At 46.0% G+C, this 14,234-nt stretch overlaps 1 protein-coding gene across 2 annotated transcripts in view; it reads right to left on the bottom strand.

Annotated features, from left to right (window-relative positions):
- Positions 1-13,782, bottom strand: part of SORCS1 (sortilin related VPS10 domain containing receptor 1) — a 392,569-nt gene extending 378,787 nt beyond the window's left edge. For both annotated transcript variants that reach the window (XM_037905184.2, XM_043551774.1), the window contains exon 1: positions 12,762-13,782. In XM_037905184.2, the coding sequence (XP_037761112.2) occupies positions 12,762-13,367 (606 nt within the window). In that variant the 5' untranslated portion in view covers positions 13,368-13,782. The remainder of the gene's footprint in view (positions 1-12,761) is intronic.
- Between the last annotated feature and the right edge of the window lie 452 nt (positions 13,783-14,234).

The following is a 14,234-nucleotide window of genomic DNA, read 5'->3' as shown; positions in this document are numbered from 1 at the left end:
ACACACACACAAAAAGTGGGGGTGGGTAGATTAAGAAAGCAGAATTCAAAAAGGGATTGGCAGATTATATGGATAACAAGAATATCCAGAGTTATCATCATCAGTATCCCTTCCAAAAATTTTGTTGTTAAGCCTCATGTTTCAGGGAGCTAACCTCTATTAGAGATCATCATGAGACCTCTGTCTGATTGTCCCACATCTGCCAGCTGTAGGGTTCTTACACATTCCTCAGAAGCATCTGGTTTTTGCAGCATCACCAACCTCATGCCATCAACAAAAAAATCACAATTCAGGCTTCAAAAACCAGAGTCGTGCCCCTCAAAAATAATGAAATTGGCTTAAAACCATGATTTTTAAAATATAATAAATGTGGGGTTCATTTTATTTGTCTTCTGGTTTAAGAGTCTAAGGGTGTGCTCAGATCATGTTTTCAAACTCTTTTCTTCTCTCTTTTTCTTAAAAGGAAAGCTGAGATTCTCAGTCAGGCACCTGACTCCTGGAGGTGGGGTTTTAAAAGACAAAACATTAAATATCACAAAACTGGTGATAAAATCGTGTGAGTTTGCAACACTGGGCTTGCTCATTATAATGCCAGGCCATATCTGTCCCAGCTTCAGATTTCCAGTCCACCATCCTGCCTCCGAAATTTGGCAGTATTTGGATCGGAGGTTTTGGTTCAGACCCATCTCCACTCACAATTGTTATTTATTTGTTTTACTATAGCACCGAGGAGCCCTAGTCCTGGACCAGGACCCCATTGTGCTAGGCGCTGTACAAACACAAAATAAAAAAGACCCTTCTTTCCCAATCTCGGTACAGCCAACTCGATCTTAGATTTGAACAACACTTTTCACCCACATGAGTCCCAAGCAACTCACAGATTGTACAGACTGTATATATAAGAATCACTTCACCAGCCAGAGAAAGACAACCCCCTCTGGGATGTAACATGGCAGCTCATTAACAGCACACAGCAATGCTAAGGAATAGTTTAGGACAGAAAATGAAAAGCAACTTGGCTCAAATTCTCACCTGATGTATTTCCACTGACATCAGGGATAAATTTGGCCCTCACTTTTTGGTGCAATGCAAACAATGAATAATCTAACTGAAAATGACAAAAGGAGTTTCAGGTAAGCAGAATGGAACCACTATATTCAAATTTGGACTGACATTCACTGTTCCTGCAAAAATTGCCATGGGAATTTTCCTACTCACAGTTGGCTCGAGTTTCATTCTACTACATCTCATCTGAAAGGCAGCAACTCCGGTAGCACAATGCCATCGCTCAGAACTAATTCAGAGTGAAGAGTGCCATCTGCTGAATAACCAGCACCATCCAGCAACTGGAGCTCCCCCTATCTAATTACTAACATGGCTCAGCCTGCTCAGCTCATGCGAGCTACAGGATCACAATCGAAGGTGCATTGTTGGATTGTTTTTCAGTCTGATAATTACTAAGCTAGTTGCGTATGGAGACATTTTCTCACCCATTAGTAGAAACATGTGCCTTCTACAGCCCAGAGGTGTAGTGGGAACATGACAACTTTTACACCTACACTTACAGGTATATAGCATTATTTATTTATTTATTTTATGAGTCAAGCCCTAACTTGCTGTCTTAGCTGTTGCTGCTTGTCACATTATGGTGATGATCTCAGCTTTAAGATGACAATTCAGATTGTGTAACTCATTGTTTCTATTGCAGTCTGTCCATTTCCTAGTGGTATCCAGGGAACGGTGTCAACATTTCGTGGTTGTGGGTGGCACAGGGAAAGGGGATCAGAAGAGCAGTGAACAGAAACAGAGTATTTTGTATCAAGGGCACAGAGAAGGAAAAAGTAATATTCCACCAGGGAGGAAGAAATAGAGAACTGCCAAGTCCATCAGATGAAATTGCTGTCTTTAGCATGAAGAAAATGACTAAGGCATTTCAATGCTCTCTCAGTGAAACTCTGGAGGAAGAAAGGAAACAGATAAGCGCTCGCTGGAGATTCTAAAGATTGTTTTGAATGATAAATAGCACAAGTCTCCCCAGCTTTTTCAAGGGGTCTAAATTCAATATCTGTCACTATTTAAAGTGACACCGTCAATCTAAACAAGTGATTAAACATGTGACCAGGGATATTTGGAGCCGGGTAGATATTTTCCGGGGGGGCGGGGGGGAGGAATAACAGCAACCCAAAATGAAAAATTTGGGTTGAGGAGTTGAAATTCTTAGCTTTTGGGACCAAAAAAAAAAAAAGCCTAAAACTTCAGTTATTATAAACCAAAAATGATCATAAAACAAACATTTTCCCTCAGGTTTTGGATTTTTCCATCAAAATCCGGAAAAAATTAAATTTGCTAAACCGTTAATTGTTAAAAAAGGCCATTTTTCATTCAAAAAACAAAAACAAAACAAAGCCAACTCTCTCTACTTGCAACAAGGACCCAGAGCTGCATCCTAGCATCTCTTTGGCCACTCTTTTAGCTTGCGGGCTGAAATAGTGGCTGGTGCCCTCAGTGCCTCTTCTGAGGGGCTTTTAGGCCGCTGAGTCAGAGTTAAGCACAGATCCTACGTTCCCTACCCTAGCCCAGCCCGGCCCTGCCCCCCCTTCAGCGTCTTCTGAGCCAGTGTAGAGCTCTCCTTTGCCATGTATGGGAGTGAGACAAGGCCTAGTCCATCACCACCTCTTTACCACTGTGCTCACCCTATACGCGCTCATTATATTCAAAAGCAATGTTGCATGCTCTTTGGCCGGGTGTGTCTCCAGGATGGATAAAAAACACCCCAGCACACCATGTTCTCAGACGCTACATCAGCTCTAAGGGGCGCACCTGGCACAACTCTGATTTTTTCCAAAAATGATTTATTTAAAAATTTTATCTTTTTTCCTATAAGCCCAGCTAAATCTTCACAGTCAGCAAATCAAATTTCCAGGTCAAATCCCTGTGCAAACATCGCATGATCTTGACAATAATTATAATTTCTAGCATTAAATACCTATGTTTAAATGAGATCTGGGTAAATTCTTCTTTTAAAAAAAATGTCCCATGAATCTTCACTTGAGCATAAAATAGCATTAGTTTTACCTGTGTTCATGCCTCTTTTGTGTTTGTTTTCTGAGATTTTTCTGGCAAAGGAATTTACTGGCAAGATTATTGGTGGAGACAAGGACCCTTAATCCAGTGTTAGAGAATTACACTGATCCAATCAGGGAACTGAAAACTGATCTACTCACCCAATTAAAATACAGTTTTAATGACACAAGTCTACAGAGCAAGAATTATTCATGGTGATTAGCTGGGGCCTTTCAAAGCCCACTGAAGTCATTGGGAAGCTTTTCATTGATTTCAGATGGGTTTTGGATCAGGAACTTGGTGAGTAATTATGAACAAACACATCTGAGAAAACCACGGGATGATCATGAACAATTTGTCAACAGAAAAAGAGGCTAAATTTGTTGAATAAATTATTTCCTTTGAATTATTCACTCGGCTCTAGTTTAAATGCACTTAAGGAAATACAATTTGGAAAAATCCAAGGAGATTCCTTCTTGCTCATCCTTGAAACTTAACGATTTTCTGAAATGCCTATTGCCATCATACCAAAGCATCTCAAAATTACAGGTAACACTGATTGCATTGATGGTTATAAGTTATCACTGGCCAAAATGACATTGAACTTAATGCAGATATGACGTAGACATAAAAATTCAATCAGGATTATATCATGTAAGGTGCTAAGAGCCTCGTGAATGTTGCTAAATGCCCTGTACCTCATACTGCTGCATCAGACCCATAGCTCGCTGGAAGATGTCTGCATCCAAAAGAACGATTGTGAATTATCTTCTTCCATCCCCCTTCCCCCCCCACCCTTCTTTCTTGCTCTTGATTAGGCCGATCTGTGCATAGCGTGAAGATACTTGCAAATGTGCGCTTAGGTTATAAGGGACAACAAAAAGTGATCAGTCAGACACTAGTTGATAAGCAGTGAACTGCCTATTTCTGGCGGCAATTGGCAAATCTCCTTGATGAATGAGCTTCAGCTGCACTCTTTAAACACCAGCAGTATATTTTGGGTAGTAGAGATGCTGTGGTATTTATGCCACCCCAGACAGTCCAATAGTTTCTACTGTACCCAGCTGCTTCAGCATTCGAGAATGTAATGCTACAGAAAGCACCTTGCTTTGTCATGTGTTCTCTAATGTCTCCTAATCTCGTGTGAGTTCTGCAACTCTGCTGGGAGGAAGGAAACCTCCTCCGAATTAGCAGCAAGACACACAGCCCCGTAGCCTGAAGCAGCTTCCAGTCCCACCCAGACATTCTGTTCCCACAGGGAGAGAGGCATAAGCCTTTGTATAACGTCCAAATTCATCAGCCAGAGTCAGAGGGAAGTAATAGTTGTGGGAAGAATTTAGAGGCCAGGGAGAAGCAGTCAGTTTGGGATTGTTTCGCATACCTAGGGCCTTTCCTGAGCTTGGCTCTCTGGGGGATTCCCCTCCTCTATCTAGCTCCCTTTCCCTCTAGAGAACCACTCCCATCTCCCTTATATTCCAGGCAGAGATAATAAGCACACTTGCCACAAAATCCGCAGAACTTCAGCAAGGTTCTAATGCCTTCTGACAGGGGGAATCAACAGAGAAGCCCTGGTTCCTTATTACAGGGGATGATGTACCTCAAAGGGAGGTTGATGGGAGGTTTAATTGATTCTGAAGTGCTTGGAGTTCCTCAGAGGAAAGGAAGTGTAGTACCAACAAACAATAATTGTTGTGTTACAGACCCTGAGCATTATGGATTAAATGATCCTATTCCAACTATGGTTTGATTTTAGAAGAGAGACTGCAAACTATGCAGATTGGATGAAAGTAATTTTACAAAAAGAACAGGAGGACTTGTGGCACTTTAGAGACTAACAAATTTATTTGAGCATTAGCTTTCATGAGCTACAGCTCACTTCATCGGATGCATGGGCCATGGGGGTCTCCCCCCGGGCCTCAGATGCCACCTCCCTTGGCTGTGTTCTTGGCTCGGCGCCAAGCCACAGGCTCGGAGGGGCAGAACTTGAAATGCTTCTTCAGCTCGGCTCTTCCCCCAGGACTCAGCCCTCCTGGATGTTTCCCTTTGGCGCCCATCCACATGTTGTGCTTTAGCTCACGAAAGCTTATGCTCAAATAAATTTGTTAGTCTCTAAGGTGCCACAAGTCCTCCTGTTCTTTTTGAGGATACAGACTAACACGACTGCCACTCTGAAACCAGTAATTTTACAGTTTCAGGATCTATATATACAATTAAAGATCCCAAATAATTAAAGTCTAACACCCAAAGCTCCCACTGGGAATTGGAATCAAGGCCCATTTTCATTTAACAACATAGAAATGTAGATCCCTATTGCATGGATACCCAACCTGACCGTCATGACTTCCAGTGGGTCATGAACAAGTCTAGCCTCAAGAATGGCAGTTTGGGTGGCAAAACTTTTTTTCTTTGGGCATGTAGAACAAAGTATGAGAAACTGGAAGCCACTGGCCATGTCTATCCAAACTGGATGGGAGCTCCTCAGTTTGTCAAGGTCTCCCATAGACTTCCTCAGAGACTAGATATTCTCTAAGAAAATCCTTTCTCCCAATCACGTAAGTCTTCTTTGCTTCATTACTTTCTGTCATCACATGGCCACTCTTGAAAAATATTCTCTGTGTGTATTATAGTTGCTGTGTATTAAAAACTTTTGTTTTATCCCACAAGGAAATATAGCTATAGATGGATGACCGTAAAGACAGAAAAATTTTTATAGCTGTTTGATTTGTTTGGAAAGATGAAAATCTCATGCATTTGTTGGAGAAATAATTTCCTAATTCAAGGTTTGAGTGGAGATGTTGATGTTTTCTCCCACTGAGATCTTGATATATAGGATATTATTTAGATCTATAGTGCAAATAAAGGATTTTATGAAGTATAAAGAGTAGCAGGTGTGAGCCAAAAGAACAGAAAATGAAACAGGGATTTATATATATCTATTTTGTGTGTGGCATTAATGTTGTTGAGCTAAATCCTCTCTGTTTTCATTCAATCTTTATACAGACATTTCCATTGACATCAGTGAGAAGTTTGCCTGAGTAAATAATAACTTCAGGATCTGGCTTATTATTATTTTTGTCTGTTAATGAACATTACATTGCAGACGTTCTTGTTAAACCCTGAATTTGTGCTGGAAATGGCCCACCTTGATTATCATACACATTGTAAGGAGAGTGATCACTTTAGATAAGCTATTACCAACAGGAGAGTGGGTTTTCTTTTTTTTTTGGGGGGGGGGGGGGAGAGAAAACCTGGATTTGTGCTGGAAATGGCCCACCTTGATTATCATACACATTGTAAGGAGAGTGATCACTTTAGATAAGCTATTACCAACAGGAGAGTGGGTTTTCTTTTTTTTTTTTGGGGGGGGGGGAGAGAAAACCTGGATTTGTGCTGGAAATGGCCCACCTTGATTATCATACACATTGTAAGGAGAGTGATCACTTTAGATAAGCTATTACCAACAGGAGAGTGGGGGTTTTTTTGCGGGGGGGGAGAAAACCTGGATTTGTGCTGGAAATGGCCCACCTTGATTATCATACAAATTGTAAGGAGAGTGATCACTTTACATAAGCTATTACCAGCAGGAGAGTGGGGTGGGGGGAGAAAAAACCTTTTGTAGTGATAATCACCCATTTTTTCGTGGTTTGTGTGTATAAAAACATCTTCTGTATTTTCCACAGTATGCATCCAATGAAGTGAGCTGTAGCTCACGAAAGCTTATGCTCAAATAAATTGGTTAGTCTCTAAGGTGCCACAAGTACTCCTTTTCTTTTTGCAAATACAGACTAACACGGCTGTTACTCTGAAACGTTACATTGCAGTGTATTTTAATGCTGCCATCCGGCTTACATGAATTCACCTCTAGTTTCAGCTCTATTTCCTGTACACCAACAACCATACAAAAGACAACATGACCTGAATCAGTTAGGTAGGCACTTCCAGAGACAGAGATATCCATATAAACCTGGACATAACTGCTGTCTTGACACCATAGCTTGCTGCAGGTTCCATGGCTATCGTCAGGTTCCTTGAAACCACCTCAGTGAAATTTCCATTCTGGGAATAATGCCCCAGAGTGAAAGGAGGGTGATGGGTTATCAGCAAGTCATCAGAAGAAATATGGCAGTTGCCAGCCATTCAGTGTGCCCAAAGACAGGATGTTTTTTGAGGAATACCCACCGAGAGCAAGCACTTCCATGTTGAACCATCTAGTTGTGATGGAATGACAGATGATGATCATAATTGTGACACATTTCATGGACAAATGCGCCACCTGAAGAATCAAATGCTCAGAAAACAAATGAAACTTTGTCAACATTTTCTCTGTTTCTCTTCTGAAGAGAGGCTCATAAGCAATTTACGGTGATTTTACCATATGACTGATGCATTACATTCTTTTATATTCATTTGTGTGCAAAATGGAATACATTACATTGTAATACCCAGAGTGTTCCAAGTCAAAGGCAAAGCTTCATTCCAGTTCAAGCTATTGGCAATTTGAATCCCAACAATTCAAGTTTCTACTTATTATACTTGAGAATGTATGAAATTGCCTTTAGCATATATGTTTAAATTCCAAGGATAATTAACTAATTATAAATAATTAATGCAGAAGTTCTCTACCCAGGTCACTTATATAATAAAATCACACTATTGTTCTGCCTTTCAGTTGTTATTGGAAAGGCCAAGCTGAACATCAGGCAAAGTCTGCTGTGGAGTCTCACAACAAACTCTTGTCTGTACACTCGCTCATAAAAAGAGACCATGCTTTTCCCCTCCTATCTAATTGCTTCACCTGACCACTGAGATGACAATCTTCACAGGCTGCATCCTCCACAGATTCCACCTGCCCGATGGATTTTATCCAATGGATAGAATTAAGAAGTGGCTCAGACAGGCTGCTTTGTGTTTGACCTAGAGTCCACGTCCAGCAGTCTCAGAATGACTGTTCTCAATGATGACCTCAAAAAAATCCACCTCTGCCTTTCCAGCAATCTGAAGAGAAGCAGTACAGCCCAGTGGATGGAGTACTGTGCTGGGACCCACAGTATATAGGTTCCGTTCCCATCTCTGGTGCTGGTTGATTGACTACGAACAAGTCAATTTCTCATCTGTAAAGCGGGGACCAAACTTATCCTCTTTGAGGTCTACCACTAAGTGCTAGGTATTATTATCAACTCTTCACCTGTTCCAGCTGCAAGAAAGCAGTAGAAGACCCTTTCCAGTTCCGGGCAACTTACTACTGCATTACTAGGGACATGTGCTGCATTCCTTCACAGGAGGATCCTCTAGCATGATATTAAGGCTTTTCTTCCCATGGACCTCCCATTTACCTCCTCAGGTCTTCCTGTGCTTTGCTCTCTGGCTGTCTTTCCAGCAAGCAATAGATTCACTAGACTCACTCTCAGCAAATCTAGGGCAGAGGCAGATTTGAGGCTTCAGCAACTCTGTGCAATCTTCTGAAGACCAGGTGGTTGGAACCACCCATAACCTAATGCTCCTGAACCCCACAGTAAAACTATCCTCAGGGTTCTCCTCTGCAAGGTGACACCCTATCCTGTGAGAACAATAACCTGCAGGCATTGTAGCTCCACCTTCAAACTCCACCCATCTTCTACAGCTGTGTGACAGCAGCCTGAGAAGAGGCTCAAGGGAGCTGTGGGGACACCAAATCTACACTGACTTGATGCACCAAACTGGAAGACACTTGCAAAACTGCAAGATAATTGCAAAATAATACAAGAGGTCACACCCAGTAGCAGGTTCCAAACCGGTGGCATAAATCCCCCGTGGGGCGGAGGACCAGCACAAAGCCTTCAGCCCCACTTACACCCCATATATGGAATCTGTGTGTGTGTGGTGGGGGAGAAACATTGATGACATGGTCATACTGAAACACTTGCACAGCCCCTAAATGCTACGGAAAGAGTCTCCGTGCCAACCATTCGTTAGCTGATTGCAGAAGGCTTCCGTAGGGATGGGTCAATGGAATGGAAGTCAAGAAATGATCCTGTGTGCCAGACCCAGGATAGGGGCATCGATTTCAGCAACCCAACCTCTCTGCACTCCGCCTGTACCAAGCATGAATTCTCCTGTGTTTTATCAATATGCATTTATATGCAGTTACTAAAGACGAGTCTCTATTTACTCTTAACTAATATTTGTTCCCATTAGGAGCATTAAAGTTTGCTATATTTCCAGGAATCCTAGATTTCCATGTGTCTGGTTCAAAATCACCTCTGATGGCAAGACAATCCCCATCTATATGGGAGTTTGACTGCAAGCTTTTGGAGTAAGAATTTTCAGAGAAACCTCATCTTACCAGGGCCCAATCTCCAGTTCCAACTGAGGCCAATGGAAAGACACCCATTGATTTCAATTGGAGAAATGGATCATGTCCTTAGAGGACACAGTGAACAGTACAAATATGGATCAATAATGCGCCAAATTAGCCCCTGATGTAAAACTACTGACTTCAATGGAGTTACACCATGGATGAATTTGGTCATTATTATTTATTTGTATTGTGGTAGTCCCTAAAAAGAGCCCTAGTAATGGACCAGGACCCCATTGTGCTAGGTACTGGACAAACACCAAACAAAAAGTCAGCCTCTATCCAAAAGGGTTTACGATCTTGTGCCTTTATTCCCTTCAAATAAACAGCCCCATCTGTTCTTGAAATCAAAGCTACATATGTGGGTACTTTATTCAGTTTGAGGCAGGAGAAAGGATTTGTTTTGTACGGGTTATACCTTGATGTAATAGTGTCCTAAGTAAAAGAGCCAACTACTGAAATACTGAAACATACTCCAAAATACTGAATTAGTCTGGGGTCAGTAACAATGGTTGCTATTTACCAGAGCAGGGGTGGCCAACCTGTGGCTCTGGAGCCACAGACAGCTCTTCAGAGGTTAATATGCGGCTCCTTGTCTAGGCACGGACTCTGGGGCTGGAACTACAGGTGCCAACTCTCCAATGTGCCGGGAGGTGCTCACTGCCCAACCCCTGGCTCTGCCGCATGTCCTGCCCCCACTCCACCCCTTCCCGCCCCCGCCCCTGAGCCTGCCGTGCCCTTGCTTCTCCCCCTTCCCGCCGCCCAGAGCGTCCTGCACGTCATAAAACAGCTGATGGGGAGGTGTGGGGAGGGAGGAGGACACGCTGATCAGCGGGGCTGCCGGTGGGCGGGAGGCGCTGGGAGCGGGGTGGGGGAGCTGCTGACGTATTACTGTGGCTCTTTGGCAAACTACATTGGCAAATTCCGGCTCCATCTCAGGCTGAAGTTGGCCACCTCTGTACTATAACAACTCTATGGCAACAAGGTTACATTTATTACAGCATCTTTCATCTAAAGGGATCCCAAAGCGCTTTCCCAATGTACCACAGACACACACTACAACCAGCACTGAAGTGCAGCCATGTCTGGGTGAAGTGTGAAGGATCTTTAACAGCAGCACTTACATAACGGTTCAGGACAAAACATGAAGACTTATATTGCATCCCACTAAAACTGCAGTAGGAAAGATAATCACCCAGATTGGAATCTGGCCAGGACAATAGGGTTAACAGCCACTTCTGCAAAAAAAAAAAAAAAAATGCCAAGGGATCTTCACTGTCCACACAGAGAGGATCACATTGTACTTTTCATTCAAAAGACTGCACACCACACAACATAATGCCCCAAAGCACCAGGGTGGGACATTGGCTCTGTGCTGCTCTAGGGAAAAAGGGTGCTACCTGCTGAATTAACACCACCAATCAGGTTTGCCCTAATCATTTCCCAACCAATTACAGCTGGGGCCCAACGTTGCTCTACTTATGTGAGGTTGGAGGTGATCATAGCACCGGATGGCTTGGCTTGGCATCTTCCTGGACAGCAGAAGCCAGGTGTCTGCATGACCCTGACAGACAGTTGTTTGGGAAGAACGTCGCTAATTAGCCAAAGCACTTCCCCACCCCATCCCAAAATACGTCCTTCGGTTATAAAGCCGGAAGGGACGCTTGTAGTCATCTAGTCTCACCTCCTGTAAACCAAAGCTATCATACAGTAAATTGATTTGTATTATTTTACACTTCATGTTGGAGTATTGGACCAAAATATTTTTTTAATGTAAAACTAAATATCTAATTCCATGTACCACATGCCCAGAATGCTTGATGGCTTTTTTAAAGTCACAAGCCCTTGCTCAACAAATGAATCCCTTTAAAAAAGGTGGCAAACTCAATCAGTTTTAGAAGACTGGAGATCAAACTAGAGGATTAATTTTAGTAGCACCTGTGAGAGATCTAACAGTTAAGGTGGGTGGAAAGGTCCTGAAAACCTGGCTGGTGAGAATTTCTGCTTCAATGATTTGATTAAAAAAACTCCTGATAAGACTATAAAATACTGGTCCAGTCAATGAAGGCTGAATCACAGAGAAGTGCTTATGACATCTACATGAATACGAAATGGGCTCATGATGATTTACCTTAATACCAAAAGGAATTCATAATGATCAGGCCATTATTTTAAAGTGATACCAAAAGCTGAAGGGAAGCACACACATATCCCTGCAGCATAGCCAGAAATTGTATTCGAGAGCAGCGTAAGAGCTGAAAACAACTCGGAACCTATTAGCCTGAGTCCCTGATCTCCTCGATAAACAAGAAGAGCGTGTCCCTGCTATGACTGCATCTCACCCTAAGGTGCTCTTCTGAGCTCTTCTGAGCATTCTCTTTGCTCCTTTCAAGTGAACAGACACAGAACTTTGAACATTTAATCACCCAGCGAAGTCCAAACTTCCGCCTTAGCAGGACTAGATCTGACACGCAAGAAAGCAAAACAAGGACTGTTTCTCACGGGTATAAGATCCCAGCTCCAGGTCCCATTGAGCCAAGGCTCAGAGGGAGCGGAGCTCAAGCTAACTTGATAAAAAAAAACAAAACTTCCGCACTGTGTGGCATGAATGCTCCCTTGGTCTTGGAAATGGAGTCACCTACTCTTTGTTGCTGCTATTCCCAGGGAAGAGATCTGGGTTCTGGGAGATAGAGGGACTGTCTCGTTTTACCACCACGGGGACAAACTAAACAACCGCCGCTTTGTTCCTCTGCTGGAGCCCTCGCTCTGCTGCGCGCACACACCCACCCCTTCAAGTTTGGGTCTGATTCATTTCCCCCAGCATCTGTCCGCCCCTAGGGCACACACTGGACTGCAGACCCGAGCTGTGTAGGGAAAGGGGAGGGGGGGACCGAAGGGAACTCCGACTCTGCCATGTAACTTGCATCTTCGCTCAGTCGCGGTTGCTCAGGACACCCGAGAATGCATCGCAGGCGAGCTGGGGAGGATCTGGGGATCTGAGGACTCCCACCGATTGCTCCATGTCCAGGGAAGACACTGCCCTCTCCTCTCCAGTCACAGCCCTTCTCTCCCGCTGCCCTCTCTCCCAACCTCCCCACGGCCTCACCCTGTTAAGAGCCACGAGAGTGCAACTCAGGTGGCTGGTGGAGGGGGAGAAAACTTTTCCCCCAGCAGAAAGGCACGAGAAGCACTTTTGCCCGGCTGCAAACTGCCGAGCGACGCCCGATGCGAAGGGCCAGATCCCAGAGAACCGCTCGAGCCAGGAGCCCGGCCCGGCTTTCCGCACCGTGCCCGCCACCCGGCGCTGCACCGCCCCCGGGGTCCGGGCATCCCCGCCGCCCGCCCCGGGGCTGGGGTTACTCACGCTGCTGTTGTGGCCCGACCAGTGCACCATGGCTTGGTTGTGCGCCGAGTCCCCGGCCAGGGCGAAGGTGGTGCTGGTCAATCTCAGCTCCTCCAGCCTGAAGCGGGTGGCTTTGCCCTGCGGCTGCTCGGGGGATGCTGCCGCCGCCTCCCTGCCCTGCTGGTCCCGCTCCGCCGGGACCCCCCTGGCTCTCCTCCGCTCCGCCTGGCTCCTTCTCAGCCTGCTGCCGCGGGGCGCACGCCCGGCCGGGCTCCGCTCTGCGCCTCGCCGGCCCGGCAGGGCGGGCGCAGTCCCCCGGAGGGGAGCCCGGGCCCGGCCGGGGCCAGCGAGGGATGCGCGGGGGTCGGGCTGGCCGCTCGGTTTCTCCTGGCTGGGAGCAGCGGGGCCGGTCGCTTTCCCCCCAGCCGCCGGGAACCTCCTCGCCTCTTCCCCGCGGCCCGGCCGCAAGGGGATGGACAAGAATCCCGGCCCAGGCGGCTTGCCCGGGGCCAGGCAGGCGCGGCAGGTTATTGCCGCCTCGCTGGTGCCGAGGAATTGGAAGAGCCAGGTCCCGGCCAGCAGAGCAAGGCGCCAGCCCGCTGGGGACCGGCCCGTAACTTTTCCCATGGCTGCGGATGCTGGCGAGGAGGGCGAGAGGCTGAGAGAGAGACACACACACCAAGGGGGGGCTGCAGATTTACCCGGAGCAGAGGGGACACGGCACCAACTCCATGCAAGTTTCAGGCAGGGATGAATTTGCTGCAGGCAGGGCTGGATTCGCTGTCTTCTCTCTCTCTCTCTTTTCTTATCCCCCCTCCCCACCCAACCCCCCCAGGGCTGGCTTTGCTGATCCGGCTTTTGGATGGAAGGCAAAGCCACAGCCACCCGGGGGGAGGAGCTGGATTGAAGTCAGAGCGAGAGAGCCCCGGCTGGTGATTTCCTCCTGCTTCTCCTTGTGCAATCAGTCACAAATCGCCTCTTCTCGGCTCGCCTTCGCCCCAGCAGCTCCGCCAGGGTGCTGAGCCGGTTTGCGGCGGTGGATGATCTGGGATTCTCCAACACAGCACTAGGCACTCGCCTTAACTTTTATAGCCTCCCCCCCGACACACACATACACGATCTCTGCCTTTGCTCCCGCCCCCACGCCTGGCTTTCCCTGATCGTATGCCACCTCCCCAGACCGGCGTCTCGTTGAAAGTTCCGATCCGCCCCGCAACTCCTCCGAAAAGGCAATGCAGAGCCACAGACATGTCCCCCAGGGCATGAAGGAGCAAACGCTTCCCCCCCAGCCGCTTCAGTGGCCTCCTGGTTATTTTTTTCCTAACAGGGATTGGGCGGCTGGATGGACTCTAATTTGCAACACCTGCCTCTTCTCTACAGTGGACAAGAAGCTGGAGATGAGTCAACAGTGCGACCTTGTTGCCAAGAAGGTTAACCGCATTTGGGGTTGTATAAATAGGGGCATTGCCAGCAGATCCAGGGATGTGATCGTTC

This window comes from Chelonia mydas, chromosome 7 (genome assembly GCF_015237465.2).
Source record: "Chelonia mydas isolate rCheMyd1 chromosome 7, rCheMyd1.pri.v2, whole genome shotgun sequence".
NCBI lineage: Eukaryota > Metazoa > Chordata > Testudines > Cheloniidae > Chelonia > Chelonia mydas.
The sequence above is the reverse complement of the archived record's forward strand: the minus strand, read 5'-3'. Positions and strand labels throughout refer to the sequence as shown.